The sequence below is a fragment of the Monoraphidium neglectum genome (assembly GCF_000611645.1).
Source record: "Monoraphidium neglectum strain SAG 48.87 unplaced genomic scaffold scaffold00527, whole genome shotgun sequence".
In the NCBI taxonomy this organism is placed as follows: domain Eukaryota; kingdom Viridiplantae; phylum Chlorophyta; class Chlorophyceae; order Sphaeropleales; family Selenastraceae; genus Monoraphidium; species Monoraphidium neglectum.
Genome location: NW_014013101.1, coordinates 1 through 24,424, shown reverse-complemented (window position 1 = coordinate 24,424; position 24,424 = coordinate 1). Strand labels below are relative to the sequence as shown.

At 64.5% G+C, this 24,424-nt stretch overlaps 4 protein-coding genes across 4 annotated transcripts; 1 reads left to right on the top strand and 3 right to left on the bottom strand.

Moving 5' to 3' along the window:
• Positions 1–186: 186 nt before the first annotated feature.
• MNEG_3967 (hypothetical protein) lies at positions 187–1,753 on the bottom strand (the record flags this gene model as incomplete). Its single annotated transcript, XM_014047559.1, has 3 exons — positions 187–224; positions 272–841; positions 1,741–1,753. The coding sequence occupies 3 exons, from the start codon at positions 1,751–1,753 to the stop codon at positions 187–189; spliced, it is 621 nt and encodes a 206-aa protein (XP_013903013.1).
• A 1,946-nt stretch (positions 1,754–3,699) lies between these two features.
• On the bottom strand, positions 3,700–6,989 carry MNEG_3966 (hypothetical protein; the record flags this gene model as incomplete). The annotated part of the gene is made up of 6 exons (XM_014047558.1): positions 3,700–5,443; positions 5,829–5,902; positions 6,094–6,172; positions 6,360–6,406; positions 6,606–6,648; positions 6,868–6,989. 6 exons carry the CDS (start codon positions 6,987–6,989, stop codon positions 3,700–3,702), a joined length of 2,109 nt encoding a protein of 702 aa, XP_013903012.1.
• Positions 6,990–15,705: 8,716 nt separating this feature from the next.
• MNEG_3965 (hypothetical protein) lies at positions 15,706–20,194 on the top strand (the record flags this gene model as incomplete). Its single annotated transcript, XM_014047557.1, has 6 exons — positions 15,706–15,984; positions 16,301–16,429; positions 16,641–16,725; positions 16,923–16,971; positions 17,208–19,131; positions 19,349–20,194. The coding sequence occupies 6 exons, from the start codon at positions 15,706–15,708 to the stop codon at positions 20,192–20,194; spliced, it is 3,312 nt and encodes a 1,103-aa protein (XP_013903011.1).
• Positions 20,195–21,270: 1,076 nt separating this feature from the next.
• MNEG_3964 (hypothetical protein) lies at positions 21,271–21,937 on the bottom strand (the record flags this gene model as incomplete). The annotated part of the gene is made up of 2 exons (XM_014047556.1): positions 21,271–21,507; positions 21,755–21,937. The coding sequence occupies 2 exons, from the start codon at positions 21,935–21,937 to the stop codon at positions 21,271–21,273; spliced, it is 420 nt and encodes a 139-aa protein (XP_013903010.1).
• Positions 21,938–24,424: the final 2,487 nt, after the last annotated feature.

Below are 24,424 nucleotides of genomic sequence, written 5' to 3'. Positions count from 1 at the left end.
GGGGGGGGGGGGGGGGGGGGGGCAGGCAAGGCAGGTTCAACTGAGGACGGGCTTGGAATTGAATGGCGTGGGGCAGTGCATGAGCGCGAGGTGCGGAAGACGAAGGGGCAAAGAGGCGGTTCAGGCGCCGCGAGACTTTGTGCTGACCCTGCAGCTGCCAAGGCAGCCAGGGAGTCGTTTGGCTGCCTAGCCAGTCGTGCGCACAGGGTGCGAGCCCTCTGCGGCTGCACCCAAGATTCGGCGCTCGCAGGCACCAGTAAGCGGGGCTCACCCTTGGCCGGGTCTGGGGCTGCGCCCGGGATCGACGCCAGGCAGCTCTGCCGCCCGTCAAACGGCCGCGGCGCCTCCTGCGGCGCCGCGCCCTTCGCCTTGACGCGCACAAACTTGCGGATGGCCGCGATGGCGGTGGGGATGATCTCGTTCGTTATCCGCGCGGCAGGCTTTGGGGGGACGCCGTCGAGCTGGAACACGGGCCGGATGCGGATCGGCGCCGCAGCCGCCGCCGGCGCAGCGGCCAGCCGCCGGCTGGCGGCGCCGGCCTGAGCTGCCGGGGCGCCGCCGCGCTGGCTGCCCTGGTGCAGCAGCTGGGCGAGCCTCGCCGCCTTGGCGCGCGCCACCAGCTGATCCAGCCCCTCTTCCTGCGCCGCAGCCGCGCTTGCGTCCCGGCCGCCGCCGCCGTCGCGCTCATTTGGTGACGCTGCCTGCGCCCGAAAGGGCAGACCCGCCGCCTGTGCGGCGTGCGCGGACGCAGCGGGGCCCTCCAGCGCCTCGATCAGTGCCAGGCGGTGGGCCAGGAGGAGGGCGTTCTGGGCTACGACATCGGGGTGGTGGTGGCTGCAGGCTGGGGCCGGGGCGGTTTGGGGGGAGGGGGAGCCCATGTCAGTCATCGGGCAGCGGTGGCAGGGTGGGGGCGAGGAGCGTTGCTTATCGTTGTTGCCTTTGGTGCAGCAAAATGACATAAGCAGAACATGGACGTAATGATGCACGGCGCTGCTGTGAAGTACATGTAAGCCAAGCGCGCAGCTGAATGGTGCTGCTCTCGGATACCCATGGAAGCCATGACCCTTGCCCCACCCAACCCCAGCGCGGGAAGGAGGAGGGGCGCGCCGTCCCCCCTCGAGCTCTAGTGACGAAGCCTCCACCTTAACGCACCTAATGAATCATGCTCGTGCGCAGCTGTGTGCAGATTACAGCAGCTGGCGAGCACGGCGAGCAGCAGCACGCGCCCCAGCTTGCTGCACTGCATCCTGTCTGCCGTGGGCGCGCAATAAGCGCCAGGCAGGGCTCAGGTGCTGTCTGCAGGTGTGAAAGCTCCCCCCTTTGCACGACCTACGCGATATTATCTTCTTTCCTGCCCGCAATCACTGTTTGTCACCCAGGCTGAGATCGTTGCAACCAAAATGGTGCCCGAAATAGCCAGGGCCACACGCTATCGTGCCTACAACGTGATTAAATAAATGTTGTGCTTCAGTAGCGGGCGTCAATGCTGGCTCTTGCAGTTGGAAGGCAGCTGGCAGTCAGAAGCCTGAGTCTGTCTCACTGCAGTGACAACGGCAGTGACCTGGAGCAACCGAAGAGCTCTTCACGCGGGACGCTGCGTCAGCTGATTTTATGTATTGGTATCTGCTGTGATCTACATGCTGCGCCATGCCGACCATGGCATTGTGCTCTGTTCACGATGCTCGTTCTTACTCTGCTCAAGCTGTCAACATGCTTTGGCGGGCCCCCCAGGCGACTCACAAAACAAGCACATGGTTGCACAGAGTGCACAGTCTGTGCGAGTGTTTGATTGACATGAACGTAGCAAGCCAGGGTATGTAGGAGGCATAGTAGCCTTCAGAGGATATTCAGGAGAGGTACATGCAACATCTGGGTTGCAACGCACGCTTGGCTGCCGCTTGACCAGCTACCATGCGGACCCAGATCCCTTCGTTGGGAGTGCACACCCAGCCGCTTGCAAACGAGCAAAAGAGGCAACACAGACAGACTTAAGGCGTCGGTCAAATCAAACTCAGCGCACGCACTTGCGAGCTTGTACGGGGCTTACACCCGCGCCACAAACACCTTGCCCTCCCCGACTCTATCTGTGCTGCCTTGCACCCTCTGTCAGCTGATCATGCTCACACGCCAATGATTCAAACCTTCGTGTGTGGCCGCCCTCTGAACCCCTTAAGTGCCTCCCCAAATCCTTCCCAAGCTTTGCGCGCTGCACCTCATTGCCAACTGCCGGGTTGCTGCAGTGGCGTTGTCGCTTGCTACGATTCTGAGGCCAGGTGCTGCACTTGTTGGGACTGCGCTCTCACGTGCACCGGTACGATGTCGAATTATCACAACAGGTGCAGCAAGAGGGCAGATGGACACAAGGGTCAATGTGGGCGGGCAACACAGATGGAACCTGCCGCCTAGCCAAGGGCACACCCAGGGGCACACCCAGCGGCGGGGCAAGCCCAAATGGCTTGAGGTTTGTGAGCCTGGCCTACAACCCCATGAAAGGGTGTGCCTCCTCGTCAATCTTTGTGTACGCATAAGACTCCCCCAAAACAAGTCGACAGCGGGCGGGGGTTGCAGTGTTGGCGGAGCGCAATCGTGCTCCGCCCGTGTCTTGAGAGCCCGGGCATTTCGGCGGACGCCTGGCTACCGAGGGCGTGCGTCCCGGGGCCCGCCCCAACTCACTGCCAGTAATGCGCTGTCATCTGGTGGGCCCCGAACCATCAACCATGGGCCGGCGGGGGTGGAGAGTCCCGGTGCCCTCCCGAGTGGCAGTTCGACGGCGTGCAAGTGCGAACCGGCCCGCTGCTGCGGGATGATGGCGGAACAGACAGTGCGGACCAAACGCCCTACTGCGAGAGCTCTGGTGCACAAACCTGCCCCACGCGGCCGGCAGAGCACCCTCGTGGGCAAGGTGGTGAAGCAGCGAGCTGTGCCGGCCCGTAGCCGGGCCCGGCCCACGTGCCGCTTGCGCCGGCGGCCCCACACCAGAGGTCGAGCGTTGCCGGGCAGCGCCTGGGAGCACAATCGAAGCGTACAACACAGCCGGTGGTGACTAAGCAGCCGCGTCGCAAGGTGAACACGCCTCTCTTGATCCGCAAGCAGCTACCTCGTCCTGCCTAACCCAGTGCGTTGTGCCTGCGACACAGCCACACGGGCGCGTGGCCGACGGGCAGCAGGGCGCACTCCCCCCCCCCCGCCCCAGCAGTGACCGCGAGGCGTGATCCCAAACAGTGCAGGTGTGGCCCGCGGGTGCAGCAAGAGAAGAAGCCTGATGAGCTTCGGGACCGGGCGTTTCGCAAAGTGCACGATCGCCGTCAATCCGTTGTCACGGCACCAGGCGCGAGATCAGAGTGGCAAGGAGGCGAGCGATTTTGTTTGCATCATGGCAACGAATTTCATGCCCTTGACATCGGGCGCGCATCCATCCATCAAGTGCAATGGCGTCCGCGACATCACTGCACGGCGTTCAAGCAGTTCTGGGCATGAGAAAGGCACCCTGTGTTGCCGGCACAAGTGAGACGCATCCGCCGTTGAAAAGTATCCACGCTGCGCACCACCACGCAAAAGAAACGCGGTACAAGCGCAAACGGAGCGTCGGGCGCCGCACCCTCCCGGCACGAGCGGTGGGCCCTTGAAAGCCGCCGCAGCACACGGCCACAGCGCGCAGCCTTCGGAAGCGGCCTCCGCACGCGTGCAGCGGCGGCTCGCTCACACGTGCACGAGGTGCTCGCAGCGCGCGACGCCGGCCGCGTGCGGCGAGGGCGGCGCCGCGGAGCCGTCGGATGCCGCGCGGCCCTGGGCCCCCGACGCCGGCCCTCCCTGCTCCGCGCTGTCTGCCATGGCTGACAGCCGCGCAGACAGGGCGCGCAGGCCCCCCACAGACAGCAGGGTGGACAGGTCCTGAGCCAGCGCGTCCACAGAGCCGCCCCCGCCGCCCCCGCCCGCGCCGCGCGCGTCCGCCTGCTGGAGCAGCGCCGCGGCGGCGGCCGGCATCCCTTGCGGGCACGCGGCCGCGGCCGCGACCGCGTCGCCGCCCGCTTTCCCGTGGGGCGAGCCGGGGCCGCTGCGGGGTGCTGTTGTGCCGGCGCCCAGCGCGGGTCCGCTCTGCAGGCCGAGCATAATGCCGTGGAGCGGGCCCCCCGCTGAGGCGCTGCTGGCCGCAGACGAGGAGGCGCTGGCAGAGGTGGCGCCGGCCGTCGAGCCCGGCGCAGGCAGCAGGCCGCCCGTCGCGGCCACCGCGCTCGTGACGCCGGCGCGGCGCGACCCGGCCTTCGCCATGGGCGACCCCGTCGCTGCGGCCAGGGCGGCAGCCGCAGCTCCGCTACGGCTGTGGGGAGAGGTGGGAGGGGGGGAGGGTGCGGGGCTCCAAGACTCAAACCCCGCAAACATGCTGCCGCTCCTACTGCATGCTTGTTGCTGCTGCTGCGGCGGCGGCTGCTGCTGCTGCTGCTGCTGCTCCAGTGGCTGCTGCTGCTGTGCAACCGCAGCGGCGACGGCCGCTGCGGCCGCCTGTTGGTGTTGCTGCTGCTGCTCAATCAGCTGCTGCTGCTGCTGCTGTTGTTGCTGCAGCTGCTCCAGGTGCTGCGCCTGAACCGCCGCGGCGGCCGCCGCCGCGCCCGGGAGCGCCACGCCGTCCCCGTCCCACAGGCTGAACGACAGGATCGCGTCAGCCTCCTCCCCCGGCTGCGGCAGCGCCCCGCTGCCCTGCACCGACAGCGCCGCGGCCGCCGCATGGCCCGCCTGCCCCACCAGCTGGCTGTCATGCCACACGACGGCGCCGTTGCCCTGGTGGGCCAGCTGCAGCGGCGGGCTGGGCGTGGCCGAGCGCAACGCATTGACGCTGGCGTACGACAGGTTGCTGGCGCCGCTCTGCGCGGGGGACGAGCTCAGCACGGCCACACTCCCCCCGCCGGCCGCTCCGATGCCCGCGCCGACGCCGGCGATGCCGTTGATGGGCCCGAGCCCCATGCCGTTGCTGGTGCCCACGGGCGCCATGCCGTTGCCGACTGCGTGGTGGTGCTGTTGGTGGTGGTGGTGCTGCTGCTGCGGCATGTGGCCCGCCTGCATCAGCGGCTGCATCGGCGCGCTCACCCCCAGGGGCGCCGACCACTGCAGCGCCGCCACCTGGGCGTGCATGCCCATGCCTGCGTGCTGCACCATCCCGTGGTGGCCGCCCAGGCCCATCGGAGCAAACTGCATCCCCTGGTTGGGCGAGAACATCACGCCCGATGCCGGATCGATGGCCGGGATCACCATGGCCGTCGCCCCGGGCCGCCCGCGCCGCCCGCCGCCGTTGTGGTGGGCGGCGCCGCGGCTGGGGCGGCCTCCGCCGGGCAGGGTGCTGGGGTCTGACGAGCCCTCTGGCAGGGGGCGGCGCTCCTCGTCGGCGTGTGCAAAGAAGCAGATGGCGCGGTTGCAGTTGGGGCCCTGCTCACAGATGCAGGTGCGGAACCTGTGGTGGTGGGGGCAAAGGGCGGGGCGGGGGCGAGGCGACGCGGGCAGGGGAGGGAGTCAGCCGAAGGCACGGACGCTGGTGAAAGCATACATAGGCCGTACCCGCGGGCTGTTGTTGTCCCAGGATCGGCTGCCAAACAAGGAGCAGGGAGGCAGGGGTAAGAGGCCAGGGAAGATGGGCAGGGGGCGCCTGGCCGCCCGCCCGTTGCGTTGTTGCGGCGAGCGATGTGCCCATCACTGAAGTTAGCCATGTGGCAGGTGCTTTGGTGGGTCGTGCAATCCGTTCCAACAAGTGCAGGGCGAACCGCGCGTCATCCGCACGCCGGCTCCACTCCCCCGGTGCCCGCAATTCACCCCCAGTGGGCGGGCAGTGCAACCCCCACCTGTCGGGGTGCAGCCAGAATTCGAAGAGCGAGTGCGTGCAGGGGCACTCGTCCCCTCGGGGGCACAGCAGTTTCTGGCAGGATGGAGGGGCGAGAGGGGCGTGGGTCACCAGGGGCACGCAGGGGGAAGCAGCTACGCGGCGCCGCGCCCCAGGCAGTCCAGAGGGCGCGCCGCCCGCGCTGCAGCGAGCAGATCCCCGCATAATCGCCACGCACAGGCAAGGCCGCGGGCCGCCTCGTAGCGCCCTCCCTGGCCTGGGCTCACCGCGCGCGCCTCTGGGCACTGAACCGGGTCGTACTTTGAGGGGTGCCGCCGCCGCGCCTTCTCCCCGCGGTGAGCATACCTGCGGACCGGTGCGCGGCGCGAGGAGGGGTGAGCCCAAAGGGGTGTGGGCGCGCTTCTGATGCGCCAGCCCCAGCGCCAGCGGGCGGCCAGTAGCGGCTCGCGTCACCAGAGCGCGTGCTGTCCCCGTTGGTTGCAAACCCTCTACGTCCTGTGAATGCACCCTTCGCCGTCCGCAGCCCGCTCACAGGCACTGCTCCCAGTCGTGGGGGTCGCGCCGGGGGCAAAGGTCGATCTGTGGCCGGAACGGGTGGAACGGCGTCTAGTTAGCGCACCGCTCCTGCGCACCGCTGCCGCACGCCGCGCTGCGGTACGCCCCGCCCAGGCGCCGCTCCAGCTTGCCGCGCACGCGTTTGGGCAGCCGCGTTGCTGTCGTGGGCTGCGCGGCCCAACCCCTGCGGCCTTGCTGGCCGCCGCCCTGTCCCGCTCCCCACCTTGAAGTGGTAGAGCCAGAACTCGTCATCCACAGCTTTGCTCCTGCAAGCCATGAAACGGCAGCAGAACTCGGAAACGGCGTAACGGCGGCGGCGGCGCGGCGCCGCCGCCGCGGCGGCGTGTGCGGGGCCCCCGCCTGCTTTGGGCCCAGGGCAAGGCCGCACGTCATGCCCCGCCTGTCAGCTCTGGCGGCGCCCCGACTCCCCGCTGCATGACCCCCTGTCCCTCCCCGCCCACCCGGGCGTGCCGCGCGCTGCTCACTTGTCCAGGCGCGTGGTGCGGCCCCCGCAGGCCGGCCCCGCCAGGTCGGCGAGCGACATTGGTGCCGACGCCTTGGTGGGGCACGCCGCCATGGCCCCCGCCGCCGCCTGCCGGTCCATCATGGGGCCGCGATGCACCGGCGTTTGCGCCGGAGCAGACTGGGGGTCGATCGCCAGCGCAAGCTGCGGCTGTAGAGCGACGTAGGGGCGGGCTGCCTGGGGTGATGCGCCGTCGAGCTCGGGACGGCGATGGGCGCCCCCCGATGGGCACAAGCGGCGCGACAAGACGAACGGCTGTTGGAGCCGCACAGAACCGACCAACAGCCTCTCAGTAGCGAGTCCGTGGGCAGGGGCGAGGCAAAAGGCGCAGTCAGCCCACCGGGCCCAAAATGTCGCCTCTCACACTATTGCTGCGTGGGTTATCCAAGCGACTGTCTGGGACGACTGACAAGCAGCTTTGATCCGCGCCGTCAATATGAGGCTGAAATTGGAGAGATTGCTCGCAGCACGCGTAGCAAGCGAGAAGCTCACCTTTCCCTCGCCACCCCTGAAGCTCCCTGGGCGGACCGTGGTAAAAATCGCAGTACTACCTGTCCTATGCCGTTATTTCGTTCCTGTCACTCCTTGCATGCCTGTCGCATGCCAAGGCGCTCGTCGCCATAGGAGCTTGTCGGTCAACTAGACTGACAGACCAGCCTTGGTCTTGCGGGTCGCAGACAGTTCCTCGTGTCATGTCTGTGTTGTTAGGGCTTGTTAATGGATGATTGCATGTGCGTGTGCGTGTGCGTGTGCATGTGCATGTGAACACACATATTAGCCGGTCGCCCGACGATTCTGTGCTGCTGCCCCCCTGCATAGGGTGGTGGTGGCATGCATGTGTATGCACATGCACAGGCACAGTGACGACTGATCGGCCCAGCTAGCGGGTCGTCCTCTTTGCCTTTTGTGAACACTACCTGCACGGGCCTTACATGCTGGTCTGCAGTGCTGCACGCCTCGTTGCCATACAGCTGCTGGTGCTGCCGAGCACGCCCAAAGATTATGGACTGTTGCTAACGACCCTGTATCATGCCGCAGCCTTTCACATGTCACACGGCAGACTTGCTCCTGGACCGCGTGGGCGGCAAGGCAGGCAGGCTGGGTTGAAGCCCTGACTGCAGTGTTGTTGTCAGCATTTTTTGAGAGTGGCAGTGGCCATGCCGTAACCCCCTAGTAGCATGGTTTTGACGGACCACAGGGTGCAAAGCACGCAGGCAGTTGCGCTGGACAGGCGCTCACGCTTGGACATGCCCCCCCCCGTGGGGACGCTGCGGCACAATGGAGTTGCGCCGGAGATGTCGACAGTTCGCTCGTCATTGTGGGTCGGGTGCGTGTGGACCCAAAATAAGCAACCATCACGCAATCACCATTGGCCTGCCTTGCCAGTGCTGCCTGCACACGGCCGTGTGAAACTGGGTCTTGGTGAGGCCAAACGTCAAGTGCAACCTCCCGTCATTCCCATAGCCTGCGATGTTGCTTTTGAACATATTATGATGAAGCTATGGCATGTACCGGTGCGTTTGCTTGCACATCTCATTGTGCGCTTTGGCGGGCGTGGGTGCACACAGTCCCTGTGACACTGATTGTCAATTTGAATGGAATTAAACTCAAAGCAAAAGCCTCCTTATACAGTGATTTCGGCCTGCACAACACATAATCCAGCTAGCATCCTAGCTGGCGCTGAGTAACTTATCTATCTATCTGGCGCTGGGCTGTTTGCGCATGCAGCCCTCATCATGAGGGCTGCGTGCGCAAAAAGCATTATGCACAAGACGGTTGTGACCTGGTGTGTTCACGTGTCTGATACGGACATTGCCTGTGACCTGCCGAATCCGACAAATAGTGAAATTGCATCAACATAAGGTTTGGGAGCTGACAGTAGGCATGTCTAAACGTCAGCCTGTGCAGCAGTGCAAAGCGAGGCCTTGAGCATGCAACTTATGCATGATGCTCTTCCCGTTCCGACGCTTGCAGCCTGCATGGATGGCAAAAAGTATGTTGTGAGTTTCAGCACACCTTGTTAATGGTGCGCCTGGCCCTGCGCCTTGCCTGTGCATAAATGACGCGACTATCAAGGAGCAATGAGTGCACTACCTTACATACATTCCCGACGTCACGCGCACCCTAAGTCTCTAAAGCATTGTAGTAGTATGTATATAGGGGGACTACCATACTGTCACCCGGTGGGGCGCACACGCATGGCACGCACACCCACACATGTCAAGACTCAAAGCTTAAAATCTTTAGTATTAAGCCGTTCACGAGGCCCACATATTAGCATCTACGCTCGGTGCAGCCGTGCCGTCGTTCACTCGTTCTGTCCTTCGAAACCTCCCGCCAGCGGTCGCCCTCCGCCCTCAATTTTGCTTGTAGGACGCCAAACTCATGAATAAATCTCAGATTTTTTTAATCACGCGTTCATCATAGCTACACAACAAGAGAACTTGAGACACGGACAGCAGCCGAGATGGCGCGGGGAGCTCAGGCCGTCGCCTTTCTCACGCTGGCTGCGCTGTTAACACATCATGTGAGCAACAATAACGTTTTAGCGATGCGTGCATGGTGCAGGGCCTGCATCGCCTGCCCAACGCGGGCAGCATCGAATGTGTGTGATGGTGTCCAGCCTCTCCAACACTGCAAGAACAAGAGCGCGCATCGCCTGACGCGCTCTGCAGGTTGCTTTTGCAGGTGTACCCATCAGCATTAACAAGGGCCAGGGCATGGGAGTCCCCGCAACAGGCGTCAGCCTGACCAACTTGCTGTCCAGGGCGTTCAAGCCCAGCTTCAGCCAGCCGCCGCTAGAGGTGGCGGTGCCGACAATCCAATGGCAGCCGGTGACCGTGATGACACCCACAGTGCAGGTCTACAAGATGGGTGAGCACTTAGACTCACGCATAATGGGTGGGATTTGGGACTTGGGGCCGTACAGGTAGGGCGGGGCCTGGTGGGAGGCGTACCTTGAGTAATGGAGGAAAGTGGCTGACTATCCTAGCCCATGCACGCAGGCTTCTGCGTGCCGCGTACACAATACAGTGTGCAGCCGGCGGACCCGGTGGACTGTCCTCCACAGACGTACATGCAGCAGCAAAATGGTCAGACTGTCTGGTGAGCAGGGCTGCGTACGGGAGGTCGGCATGCACACGAAACAGCTGAACATGCATGACCACAGCACGAAGTCGCCAATGATTCTGAGCATGTTGCATGCGTTGTTTGCCACTGCACATGTACCCGCAGTGCGCGCACAGACTGTGCAGGGCCAGTTGGAAAGGCAGTGCAGCCGGCGGCAGAGCAGCAGAAAACAACCTTTCTAGGCAACATTTATTTTGCCCTTCAAAAGTCTATGCCTCAGGTGAGATGGAGGGGATGTCAATGTGGTAAGCCAAGCCAGAAGGAGGAGTTGAGTGTTGCATTGAGTCTGTATGGGTGATTGTGCAAGTTGATTTTGTTAATAGCTCGTGCCCCATCGGCCCTCGCTTGCAGACATGGGGAGGCACGCAAGCTGCAATCTGCAGCACCATTTTTGTCAAGCCCATCATGCAGTGCCCCCAGAACTGCATATCCGACGCCAGGTAAGCATCGCTGATGAAGGGGTCTCTAGAGGGTTTATACACGACAAACGCAATCCAGTCTGGCGTTTTCAACGACACTTTTGGTTTTTCACAACACACACAACGCACACGATTTGCATGGCGCATGCGTGCTCATGCGTGTGCAATCAATCATCCCTGTTGTTGCAGGCAAGGGCAAGACCAGTGCCTGTGCGATGCAGGGCTCATGGGTTGCCCATTCAACTATGCCAGTTGTGGCTGCACGGTGAGTTCGTAAAAGCGAGGTGATGTTAGTCATGACTTGATGCACCAGAGTTAGGAGCTGAAAGTTTGTCATCAATCCTCTGATGCTGCACACAGAAGCAGTGGCGGGTATACAGCAGCAGCAGCAGCAGCAGCAGCAGCAGCAGCAGCAGCAGCGCAAAAACTGCGACAGGACGTCAACAGCAGTTCACAGTGTTTGCGTGGGGCACTAGCATTGGCTTCAGCGGTTTGGTGGCAGCCAACAAGGGACGTAATGGAATGATGCTGGCTGCTGTTGAAACAGACTTCAAGTCATGCTTCCGCTGTTGTGCTTCAAGGGCATGTATGGACACATGCACGTTTCATGAACATTGGACTCGATCTTGCATCACCCCTTGTGCAACACCTGCGCCCTCTGCACTCCTAGGACTTTACCCTCTGTGTTGCAGACACATACTTCTGTGACTACTACTGCAAAGTGAGCCTTGCTAATGTCATGTCAATGGGAAGTGTTATTGGCCAACAGACGCAGTGCGCATGCTGGTTCACGACCGTGCACTGGCATTCTATATCGCACTAACACCCAGCAGCTCGACTGATTCACACTCCAAATTCTCACCGTCACTTCTCCCGCAGTATGCCCCCTCGTGGTACTTTGCAATGGTGGCCAAGGGCGACAAGGCCTGCCCCATCGACCCCAATCAGATTGACCCCCTCGACCCAGACCCCATCAACCCAGGGTTTGCCACACCCAACGGCCCCACAGCAATTGGCAGAAGGCTCAAGAGCCTTGCCTAAGCACTGCGCAGGGGCAACGCGAGCATTGCTGGCATCGCGGCGCACGGGTTCCCGGGACCGGTGCAGCCGCGCCTGAGGGGTGCCTGGTTATGACATGTCCCCCTGTTTATTAATGTTGGCGCGTGAGGTTGACAGCTCAAACTCACCAGGGTACACTCCTCACTTCAATTTATCGCACCCTTTCTTGTGCACTAGCCTGAGCTGGTGCTGCTACAGGAGCACGAGACATCTTGCCAACCTGCCAGCATTGGGTACTGTGAGCCTTTCTCAAGTACCCAGTGTTCCTTGCCTTTGGACGCTTTGCTCCATTTGAGCAAGTCCAACCCTATGTTTCATGTTAGGTTTTTGACAGTTCACCCCAGGTCAGGACTTTGGATTGCTGCATTTTGCTGTCATTGACCCTCTGTCACGATTGTACTCACCCTTTCAGGAACGCAGCAGAAGTTTCAGCACTGTAACACGGCCATAAGTGCAGGCAACGTGTACGACGGCAGTATGTCAGCCCATATGAGCTGGTGTCCTAGATGTGCATTTGCTCGCCCAGAATGCAGGCGGCAGCAAGCATCCATGTGCTGTTGGTTCTCAGTGCAGCTTCCAAATTTGCCCGGGGCCAAACAGGCTTGAACGCGAGTGTCCAACAACCCTTGTCACCACCACAGACCTTGGCGTGCAGGCGCCCAACAGGGTGCAGGGAACAGATCTTGAATAAAACTTCAAGATGGGCCGTGCTGTACACTGCATTGACGCTCGGAAGCCTTGGGGCAGCCGCCATGCCGTACCGCATGGCACCATCGGCATCCTGCTGCTATCACCATGAGTATGGTTGCGCAGCCTCAACATAAAATGGGGCGCCTCTGCACATCAAAAAAAGCATCGGCAAAGGCCTTGCGCGAGCGACGACGAGGCACCCGCTTGCAGGCGAGGGGCAACACATTCATGAAATGATTGGGATCAACTGAGGCGCGTGCGCCCGCAGGCAGCGCTGGTCTTGGGCGTGTCGCGCGCACGCATGCGCACAAATGCGCAATTGCAGTTGCGGGCAGCGGGCCGAGTGGGGGCAGCGCCAGAGATTGCAGGGCCAGCAAGCCCGTGCAGCTCTGACCGTCCCTGGCCTTCACCCCCTCCGCTCGCCCCTGCTCTGCCATGAGCCCGCAAACGAAACGCACCGCTGTCTAGCCACAAGTCAGCCGTGCATGCTGTGCAGCCTTCAGTTGCCATACTTGTAATATACCTTGCCCACAGGCCCCACGCCGCCCATCGGTGCGATCCTCAAGCTGCTAAGCGTGACGGGCACAACACGCGTTGGCTCTGCGCGGCCGCTGGCGGGCTTGGGGCCGCCTGGTGCTGCCGGCTCCTCGTCGTCAGTGTAGTACTCCTGGTGGGGCCCAGGGAGTGGGGGTGGGCGTGGAACACAAGTTTGGAGGGGTGGTCGGGCCTCAAATTCGTAGCAGTGGGGTTCGATTGAACCATGCGTGGTGGTGTGGCCTGTGAGCAAGGCCTGCAGCAGGCGCCTACTCAGCGATAGTATCCCAAATGAAGGGGCGCGTGGGGCCGTACACACCTCATCCGAAGCAGCACCGTTGGGGGCTGCCGCTGCATCCGGAGGCGTCGGCGCGGGCGAGGAAGCGGCGGCCGGCGCCGCCGCTGCCAGGGACGGCGATGATTTAGGAGCCGGGGGGGGTGACGGCGAGGGAGCGACAGGGGCGGGTGGCGGCGAGCTGGGCGGGCTGGACGGCGCGGACGGGGAGGCCACCGGTGACAGCGCTGCCGCTGCCAGGGACGGCGATGATTTAGGAGCCGGGGAGAGTGACAGCGACAGAGCTGCCGGGGCGGGCAGTGGCAAGCTGGGCGGGCTGGACGGCGCGGGCAGGGAGGCCGCCGGTGACGGCGAGGGTTTCGGGGATGCAGCCGGTGCGACCGGGGCTGCAGGCGAGGGCAAGGGGCTGGGTGCTGATGCGGCGTTGGCGTCCTCCCCTTTGGCCGCGGCATCGGCGGGTGCTGGGACAGCGGGTGGCAGCGGCACGACGACTGCGACAGCCGGCTGCGTGACGGGCGGGATGGGGGCGGACCCCTGTGGGGCCACGGGCAAGGGCGCCGGCTTGGGCGCCGCAGGCGGTGACGCGGCAGGCACTGGGGAAGGCGCCAGCTTTGGGGTCGGCGAGGGGGTTGACTGTTGCGCCTCTGCTGGCTCAGCGGCCTCATCCTCTGTTGACGGCGCCGGCTCGGGCTCCTCTTCCACCGCCGCATCTGCTGGGGCCGGCTCAGGCGAGGGCGACGGCGACGACGGCGCAGACGAGGGCACCGGCGAGGTCCCCACCAACGGCAGTGTGGGCAAAGAGCCGGAGGGGGGGCTGGCCACGACGACAGTCGTAGTGGCGCCAGGGGCTGCAACGTTCACGGCAACGCCCGCATCTGCGGCCACGACGGGTGCCGGGCCCGCTGCCACGGCACTGGTCGAGGCTTCGGGCTCAACAGGGCTGGGGGATGGCTGCAGGCGGGTGGCAATGCGGCAAGGCGCGGGCGCAGTCAGGCAGCGTGTCGGTCGCGCAGCACCAGGCAGCAGCCCCCCCCGGCACCCGAGACCTGACGGCGTAGGCGTCGCTAGTACATACTGTCACACATCCAAGGCATGGCGCGCCCCTGTTGTTGTGCAGGCGACGACCCTTTAGCCCCACCTGGGACCCGCCCGCAATGGACGCGACAAAGGCGCCGAGCTTGCCCTTCCCGTGAATCTTGAGCGCAAGCACGGCCCCCAAGGGCCCGCCATCGCCGCTGCCAGAGCCCGATGAGCCGGTACCCGCCGCAACAACCTCCGCGGGGGAACTGACTGCCACAGTGGCCTGCGCGGGACCTGCCGCGGCAGCAGCTGCAGCTTCGGGGGTGGCGTAACCCAAAGCGGCACGGTCGCTCGCGGCGGCAGTGGCGCTGGCAGTCACCACGCCTGCTACAGCGCCAGTGCTGGTGCTGCCTGATTTAGCTGAAGACGTTGACGGCGAGCTCGCTGCGACAGCCTTCTTCGCCAGCAAGGCGAGCGCGATGAGGCTGTCCTTCGCATTCTTGGTCTCTTTCCCCTCAACTGCGAGGAGGTCGCGGCCCGTAGATAGTTCCTGCTGCAACAGCGGCCTCGCGGCCGCTGCACAGACCAGCAGCAGCAGGCACGCTGCGCGCATCGCGGTGGTGACACACGGCAGTGTCCGGGTGACTTGGAGTTTGCGATGGACAAAACCTGATACTCGACCATCTATATTCATGTGTGAGCAGATTATTGCATCGGCGAGCGAGCCGCTGAATTCGATTTGGGCGTCCAGCTGAGTAGCTGAGTTGCTGCTCGTCCGAAGTCTGGCTGCGGCCGTCGCACACGTTACTCGATGCGAAAGCCTCTTGAAAAAAGAGCATGGACGATTGCGTGACATTCTGCTGCGAATGGTAACTCGTGCCGCAGAAGAACGCATGCTGGTCAGCGACGATCACTGATTGGCACGCTTTCGGGTACAGTACTCCCGTTTCGCAAGCGCACGTCCCGACAGATCCACAAGTGCCCCGTTGCAGCTCTTGTGACGATGACATGGACTGCTGAGTGTGTGCTGCAGGCGAGTCACAAGGATTTGTGGCGGAACGCTCCGTCAACAACAGGTGCCCAAGGAGGGCTGTGGTCGACAGCTCCACATGCAGCACAAAACGCGTAGCAACATGTGGGGAAAAGGATACTCTGCTTGGATAAGTGACCCCAACCCCCACTGACACTGGACAGAGGATGCCACCGACGATGACCACCCTGCCAACGCTCTAATGTCAGTCACCCATCCAGTCCAAGCCCCCCCGCCAGAAGTCTGGTGCAATGCTGACCCTCTCTTTGTTGACCCCAATCTTTGCACACCAATGTTGCGGCCCCATCAGCGGCTCCATTCTAATCAAACTTAGCAGCCGCAGCCCATGCATGAAATTGCCAATGCCTTGCTGTATAGGCACAAAATATGTAGATCTGCCTTACTTTGCTTTGATCGGGCGCTACAAGAAGATAAAATACAAGAAAGATAACAGTCATCTTGTTGGCAACTGGGACATACGATATATCGTATGTTGGTCGAATCGCGACGGAACCAGTCAGATCACAGATCTGCGCGCGAATGAAGTGTGTCCCATCATACGTCGGGTGCGGAGTATGACACATAAGACGTGGATTCGCGTGTTTGTACAAATTGGCCTCCAGCATGAGCCGATTGCAGCAGAATCCAGGCGGTTGCGAGGCGCCTTCTGCGCCGCGCTGGCGTGTCCTGGGGATCAGCATTCGGGCATTCAAGTCGTTTAGCGGGGCAGCTCCCACCATATTTCATTTCGAGAAGGCCCACACGGTAACCTGCATCTTGGGTGCCAACGGATGCGGCAAGAGCGCGCTGCTGGAGGCACTGTGCTTTGCGCTCGGCGCTCCTGCGTCCGCGCTGCGCGTGAAGCAGCTGCGCGACGTCGTATCCACAGAGCGCGACTCCCAGGTGCGGCCGAGGGCGCCTCGTGCTTGCGTCCTGGGCGCTGCATGCCGTCAAGTACAGCTGTACTTGACAGTAAAAGGTGGCGTTGCTTGCGGACGTCACGAACCACGGGCGCCATGGCGCTTGCGCATTTGCATCATAATGACGCATGCGGGCATGAGGCAATCACCCGGCATGGACTATGCGCGTGCACACCGGCGCATGGAGCATGCAGGCACATGATCAGTGCCGCTCAAGAGGCACGCGATCCTGATTCACCACGCCCGTGGCATGTCTCATGGCTGACCACCCCCTGCCTCGACGCCGCCCCCCGGGCCAGCTGTGTGAGGTGGTGGTGCGGCTGGCGCGGGGCCGCGGCGAGGCTCACCAGGTGGCCACAACGCTGAGCGCGGAAGGCGCGCGCGTATTCAGGGTGGACGGGCGCGTACGCACAGCGGCTCAGCTGAGGGTGCGAGGCGGGGGTTGAGTTTGGATGGGCGCGCACTGGGAGGAGCCTTGTTCACACGCAGCACTGCGCTTGTGTGTGAGGGCTCCTTTGATAATTGAGCAAAGAAGCATGCCGCTGGAGGGGCAGTCCTTCTGCACACTGCCAGCACAAAAACACACTTCCTTGCAGCACCTCAGGCACCTGCATCGCCAACGCCCCATGCCACACCCAGGGCTTCCTGAGGGAGGGGGGGCTGGCCATTGGGGAATCCACGGTCATCAGGCAGGCCCAGGTCACAGCCCTTGCAGACAACAACGGTGCGCACTCACTAGAGGCAGGAAGCAAGACATAAACGCCCTTTTTCACAGTGCTGGCTAGCATTTCACACAATACCTGCTCAAAACCGGACCATTACGGAATGCGTGGCAGAGTTGCCAAGCCCCACAGTTGCTGGGGCCATCCCGCCATCAAACCAATGCGGGCTGCCACCCCAAATCCCTGCCATGCCTCACAGCGCCTGGTGCCTTGGCGGAGCTGGTTGCATCCGTCAGCGGCCTGGCCAGGTGACTGCACCCCCGCTCAGGCGCTCTGTCGGAGCGCCAGCTGATGAGCGCGGCTTGGAGTGCACGCCGTGTTTCCCCGCCACTGCAGGGCGCTCGGGGCGCGCGAACAGAGCACACCACTGCATGGCATGAGCCCGCTACACCAGCAAGACAGGCCACCGATTGATGTGCAAGCAAGCACATGCCGGTGGCCACTCAAGTCTGTTGTCACATCCCTGATCGCTGCAAAACAACAGATGGCGCGAGGAGAGCAAAGCCGCTGCCGACGAGATTCGCCGCGCGCGCCGCGCCCTTGATGGCGTCCGCGCAGACCTCGGACGCCTGCAGGCCGCCGTCGCCGCAGACGAGGCGCGCGAGGCGGAGCGGCGGCGCGCGGCAGAGCTGAGGGAGGCCGCGGGGCTGGCGTTGGGGCGCCTGCAGCGAGCTCTCGCGCGGCAGCAGCGGCTGCTCGAGGCGCGGCTCTCGCAGCAGGAGGAGGGGGCCGCAGGGCTAACGGCGGCCGCGGCCGCGGCGGTGAGGGCGGCAGATCAGGCTGCACAGCGCGCGCAGCAGGCGGAAGACGAGCTGGCGGGGCCAGATGAGGCAGGGGTTGAAGAGGGCACCTCGGCTGGTCCGGGGCGGGTGGAGGAGGACGGCATCGCGGGCGCAGGGGCAGAACACGACCGCCAGGCCGCATCTCTGCGCTCCGACATTTCCGCGGCCGACGCTGCAGCGCGGGCCGTTCGCGAAGCGGAGGGGCTGCTGTTGCGGCAGCAGCACGGATCCAGCAGAGCACGCGCTGCTTTGTCGCGCCTTGAGGAGCACCGGCACCAGCTGGAGCAGGCCGCGACGGCTGCCGAGGCGGGCGCTACCGGTGCTGCAGCGCTGGAGCAGCAACTGGAGGAGCTGCTGCAGCGGCTGACTTTTGCTGATGCGCGCGCACAGGAGCTCGAGCGGTCGAGGGCGGCTGACGAGGGCCTGCTGCGGCAACTGGAGGCGGCGGAGGAGGAGGCTCAGAGCGCTGCGCAGCAGGCAGATGCAGAAGCGGCCGCAGCTGTTGCAGAGCACGAGCGGCAGCTGCAAAAGCAACCAGGCGGCAGCAGTGCAGACCTCACCGGGGCCCTGCAGTGCGCTGACCGCGCTCTGCTGTCAGCGCAGCGCGAGGCGGCGGCTGCACACGCCGACGCGTGCACAGCCGCTGCTGCGGCCACAGCGACATCCCCCAGCTTGAACAGCGGCAACGCCGGCGACGCGGCGGCCCCCAGGGCTCTCGCAGACTGCTTTCGATTCAAGGACCCCGCAGACCTGGGCGTGCAGGGCCTGCTGCGCGCTCTGGCGGCTGTGTGCTCGTCCGCTCTGGACGTCGCCGTAGTGCCAACTGCGGCAGCCGCCGCCGCGCTGCTGGAGCATCATCGGCAGCGCGGCGGCGGCGGCAAGCTGCGCATCTGGCCGCTCGACCGGCTGGCGCCGCCAGACCGTCGGCGCGCACAGCGCGATGCGCAGCGCGCGCTGGGTGGGGCGGCGCGGGTGACGCTGCCACTTGACCTGTTCGAGTTTGACCAGGCCCACGAGCCCGCCATGCTGCGCGCGCTGGGCGGCATGGTGATCGCCGCTGACGACGCCGCGGCCGGCGAGCTGGCGTCACGCTTCAGCTTGGCCGCAGCAACGCCAGACGGCAGCGTCAGCCAAAGGGGCGCGGTGGCTGGCGGCTGGGACGGGGACGGCGGCGGCGGCTGGGCGGCCGCGCGGTGGGAGGCGATCCTGAGGCGCGATGCGGCGGCGTTGGCAGCCCGTGAGGCGGACGCCGCCCTGGCGCGCGCGGTACAGGAGCACGCGGCGCTGCAGCGCCAGGCGCTGGACGCCGAGCGTGTCGCGGACGCGCGTGTCGCGGCCGAGGGGCGCGCGGTGGAGCGGCGGGCTGCGGCGGAGGGAGTGGCTGATCAGGTGCGAGCGGTCAGGGGGCTGGTGCGCCAGGCGCAGGAAGCCGCCGCCGAGCTGCGTGGCCAGGCGGCCGGTCTGGCGTCCAGTGCGGAGCAGTGCAGGGCGCTGCTCGCGGCGACGGCGGGGGACGGTCGGAGCGACGGCGGGAAGGCGGAGCTGGCGCGGTTGAAAACGGCGCTGGCCGATGCTGCGAAGCAGGAGTCGGCCGCGGTCGAGATGCTGGAGCAGGCAGAGGCAGAGGTGAGGGGCTGCCAATGATTTGTTGTGCATACTTTGCGGAGGCTCTGCATCGGCACACGCCCTGGCTGCGTACAGGGTCTGGTGAGGCCAATGCGGTTTGTGCTTGCTGCTGCACGGATATCACTCAGCGCTGTGGAGGGTTGATGAAACCCAGCGAGACCCTGAATCCACCATGCTGAGCTGCTGCATGCACATGTGCGCTCCTTCGCACACACAGGAGGACGAGGCCCGCGCGGCGCTGGAGGTGGCGTCGATGCGCCTTGCAGCCCTGCCCGATGCTGCTGAACTCACACGGCGCCTGCGGGACGCAGAGGCGGCCGCGGCCGACGCGCGGCGCCGGAAGGCCCAGGCCGCTGCGCTCCGCGCGGAGGCGCTGGCCGCGCAGGAGCGCAAGCGGGCGGAGGTGGGGGAGCTGCATGGGCGCGCGCGGGACGCGCTCAAGGCGGCGAGGCGACTGGAGCGGGAGCGTGACGCGGCGCGTGTCGCCGCAGACGCCGACCGCAAGGCGCTCGAGGCGCTGGGGCGGCGGCTGGCAGAGCTGCGTGAGGAGTGGGGGCAGCACCAGGGGTGGATGGAGGACGCCCAGCTGCAGCGCTGGGCCCAAGACGACGGGGAGGGTGCGGCCCCGAGCACGGGAGAGGCGGCGCAGGTACCAGACACAGCAGGTAGTTCCGGGGCCGCGGCTGGTCACGGCAAGTCGGATGACTGCAGCGGCGGCGAGGGCGAGGTCGCCGCGCTGTCCAAGCGGCTGCGCCAGCTGCGCGCGCAGCTGGACTGCCTGGGCCCCAAGAGCACGGCGGCGGCGGCAGAGCACGCGGCCGCGCGTGGGCGTGCGGAGCGCACAGCCTCCATCTTCGCCCTGGCGGGCCGTCTTGAGGGCGAGATCGCCGCCCTGGAGGCCGACGTGGCGCGCGGCGCGGCGGGTGTGGCGGCGGCGAATGATGCGGCCGCGGACGAGGTGGCTGGGTCGTTCCGGGCGATGGCGGGCAGCCTGCTGCCCGTGCTGCAGGTGGACCTGGTGCGGACGGGACTGCAGGCGCACGAGGGGCTGCAGATCAGGTGAGAGGGATGGTGGCTGCGAGGGTGGGGCCGCGAGGGAACGGGGGCCTCGTGGTGCGTGCACGCCAGGCAAATATGGTTTGGTGGCGGCAGTCTAGATTTGCCACACAAGCTTTTTCTCTCTCGCACCCATTCACCCACAATTTTCTAAGGTGCATGAACTGCAGACTCATGCCCAGCTCTGCTTTTGCTTCACGTGGTTGCAGATTTCGCAGGGCCGCCTCTGCCGCCGCGCAGCTCGAACCCTGGCGCACAGACCTGGGCTCCCTGTCGGGCGGCCAGCGCACGCTGGTGTCGCTGGCACTGCTGTTGGCTGCGGCACGCGCGTCGGGGCCGGCGGGCTGCGGCAGCGGGCTGTTCATTCTTGACGAGGCGGACGCTGCGCTGGACGAGCATAACCAGGTGTCGGTGGCCGGCAGGGCAGGGCGGGAGGGGGGATGGGAGAGGACGGCCGACTCCGCAGGTGGCGGTTCAGCTCACAAACTCGAGCAGATAAGTTGCGCACTGGTCGTGGCTTTGTTGCAGGTCAGCTCTTGTTGCGGGCATCAGGTCTTTGCTTTGCAGTGTTCTGCCAGCACTCATGCGCGGGTTGCCCCCCCCCTCTTGCACGCAGCGGCGCGTGGCAGAGCTTGTGGTGCAAATGGCGCGCGACATGCCCGCCCAGGTACTGTGTGTCTCTCACAATACAGCCTTCCAGGCGATATGCGATGGGCGGCTCAGCATTGCGGCGGACGCCCAGAATGGCAAGGCGGCGGCAGGGGCGCCTGCTCGCAGCTCGACGGGAACGGCTGCTGGGGGAAAGCAAAGGGCCGCAAACGGCGGTGGCGGAGTATCCAAGAGAAACCAGAACAAGAGATCAAGAGTGCAGTTCAAGATGGTTTCAGAGGCGAGACTTTGACGTGTGAGCCAGTGGTCCACCTTTGTGCCTTGCAGGATGACGTGCAGGATGATGTGCGCAGGATTATGATACTTGCAAAATCATCGGACCCATACATTTGTTGCATGAGCCTGCGCTTCCGTAGGTCCGCCCGTGCAATAGTGGCTGTTGTTGTAGTGTTACAAGTGGCATTGCCCTGCCAATCACGATTTCAGGCTGCAGCTGCAGCCCTGTGGCCGCGCCAGCCCCTGCTGGCGGTACAGCGTGACCGTGAACCCGATCTGGTGGACCACCGCGCAGTCCAGTAGCTCCTCCAGCTGCTTGGCCAGCGCCTGCCGCCCCTTGCCGCCCACGCCGCAGCGCAGCCGCACGAAGCTCCGCTTGACCAACACGTCCATGATGGAAGACAGCACGGCAGGGGTCATGCCGGCAGCGCCGATCTGTCGCGGGGGTGTTGACCAAGGCGCTGACGAACTTGGTGGCATGTCGTCATCGAGTGGGCCGTACCCCCGAGCTCGATTTGCTCACAGACACATCTTGCAGCTCTGTCTCATGCATGCAATACAGGACGCGTCACACACAGCGATATGTATGAGGGCTCGCGCGGCCGTATTGCCCGTCGCCGGACGATGACTAAGCCTCGTCGGTGACCTCCAGGGCCCCCGCGTGCTGGCCAGGGCGTCACACCTCCCACGCGCCGCCACGGCCCCAGATCAGCCGCACCTGCACTTGCACCAGATTGCGGTCCCGCGCCAGCTGTTCTGACTCAGTGCGCCGCTGGGTGCGGTCTTTTGCGGCCAATGGCGGCTGCAGGCGCACCGCAGGGGCGACAAGCTCCACCTCTGCTTCCTCCTCCTTCTCCCCCTTCATGGCCTCCCCCTTCCCAGAATTCAACAGTTCAATCGTTTCCACAGCGTGTTCCACATCCAAGGCCTCAAGCGGCTGCACTCTCAAGTCGCCAGTGGCAGCATCCACGCCCCCCGCACCCAAGCAGAGTGGTGCACGGCATTGGAGTTGCGGCGTCGTCGACACGGCTGCCGCGGCCATATGCACACCCCATAATTTCCCAAAATATGCGGGGATTCCTGGGATACGAGTAGTTTGACATACTGCTGCGGCTTTGCTGTGGCAGTGGACGCGTTGCATCTTGGCGGCCTGTATCCTCACGGGTTGAAAAAGTTTTGGAATACGGCTACGACGCATCAAAAATATTCATGCGCCGGAACGTCATCAGAGATCACGCGCTCAGATCCTATCAAAAAGGCCAGCTGCTCGTCCCCCTGCTGTGCATGATCGCTGCTCTGATATCGCGCTCTTGCTACGCTTTCGGAGCGACCTCAAACTCGATCAGAGCGTGAGTGCCCGATCCTCGGCCGCTGCAGAGGGCGCGCCAACGCGCAGCGTGCACTTTCTCGCTGCGCAGTGTAGTGGCCGCCTGGTGCGTCCTGACCGTGCGGCCTTGCTTTGTACTCCCCAGGCTCGCTGACAACGGTCAAGTCGCCCCCCACTCCTGCGTATACCGGCCCTCCAGCCGCGCGGCGGCGACCAAATCCACCAGCAGCGGCAGCGGCAGGATGCCGTCGGCCAACGCCAAGTGGTACAAGCTCCCCAACGAAGGGCTGCTGGTGCTGTCAGAGGGTGACATCACCTCCTGGAGCGGCGACGCCATCGTCAATGCGGGTGCGCATGGTGGAGTGTGCGATTTGCCGCCGTTCATGCAGCGATGCTGCACGCAGTCCTGCAATGGGGTTGAGCCAATGTCTGTTCGACCCCCTCGATGCAAACCTCTCGGGCGCCATCATGGCCTCTCTGCCAAAGAAACCCAAGCTGAGCTTTGCTGACCACGGCTGACGTGGCAATATTTCTGCTATCTGCAGCCAACGAGCGCATGCTGGGCGGCGGCGGTGTCGATGGAGGTGGGTCATGGCGCGGTGGACCCCTGGCTGGGCACCACCCCTGGCAAAGCGGCGTGGCTGTGCCTTGCAGCTGGTTGCCGTGAGACCGTACCGCCGCGATTACATTTGACACCCCCTTCACCCCCTTTTCGACCGGTGGGCGCGCCCTGTTGGACATTGCACACCACGTGCGGCGTGTTTTGGCGCACAGCCATCCACAGAGCAGCGGGCCCGCGCCTGATGGAGGCGTGCGAGCAGGTGCCGGAGGTCTCCCCCGGCGTGCGCTGTCCCGTGGGGGAGGCGCGTATCACCAGGTTAGGGGATGCGCAGCACGGGGCTTTTGATTGTGTGTGTGGGGGTAAGGCATGGTTGCAGGTCGGTGCTTTGCAGTATGCAGGCGTGGTGACGGATGGGTCAGGGGCTTCCGAGCAAGCTGAGGCAGTGCGCACACAGCCTTGTTGCCGACAGAGCTGGCGAAGTCCACGAGGAGCACGGCGTCAATGATTCGCACGTGTGTGCCCGTCAAAACCAGCTGCAGCCGTCTCTCGAGCGAGTTGGCGTGCCACCCAGCTCCCCTCTTGGTGCCCCTTGCCCCTGCCACCTCAGGGGTGGCCGTCTGCAGGCCAAGTACGTCATCCACACAGTGGGGCCGCGCTACGAGAGTGATGAAGAGTCCGCGCCATCCCTGGCGTCCGCGTACAAGTGCGGGCACATTTAGGCCTGCCCCGGCCTGGTAGACTGAAAGCATGCAGGCTGCAAGGGTCCGCGGCTGCCTAAAGCTGCAGCCGTGCCACGCCCATGGCCGTTGCCGTCACTTTTTGGGGGCAGCCTCCTGCAGGCGGCCGTCATCGCGGTGACCTCGCTCCACATGGTGCACCTTGGCTCAACCAGCCCCTCCGCTTTCTTGCAGGAGCTCCCTGCAGCTTGCCAACAAGCACCGGCTGGAGAACGTGGCCTTCCCTGCCATCAGCACCGGCATCTACGGCTACCCCAAGCAGGCGGCCGCTGAGGTGACTGGGTTGTTGGGGTTGGGTTAGGGGCACACAGGCCTGGGGCGGGGCCGTGGGGCTAGCCAGCACACGGGCGGGTGCGGTTTAGCGATCGTGGCTCTGTCCCACTAGTGAATTGGCTGCGCTTGCTTTCACATGACGCCATGACCCCGCCCTGATCGTCCACGCCTGCTGCACCCCCCACAGGTCGCGCTCAAGGCGGTGCGCGAGGCTGCAGGTGGCATCAAATACGTCGAGTTTGTGCTGCACCCGGCGGACGTGTTTGCCGCCTTTGTAGCCGGCGCCGAGGCCGTGGGCCTGGACGCAATTGTGGGTGCAGGCGGCCCCGCCGCCAGCGAGCCGCACGAGGAGGCGGCGGTGAAGGAGGGCGAGCAGCGCAGCCTGCACTACTCCAGCCAGGCGGCGCAGCCGACGGAGAGCGGCAGCCAGACGGGTGAGAGCGCGCGGGGGGG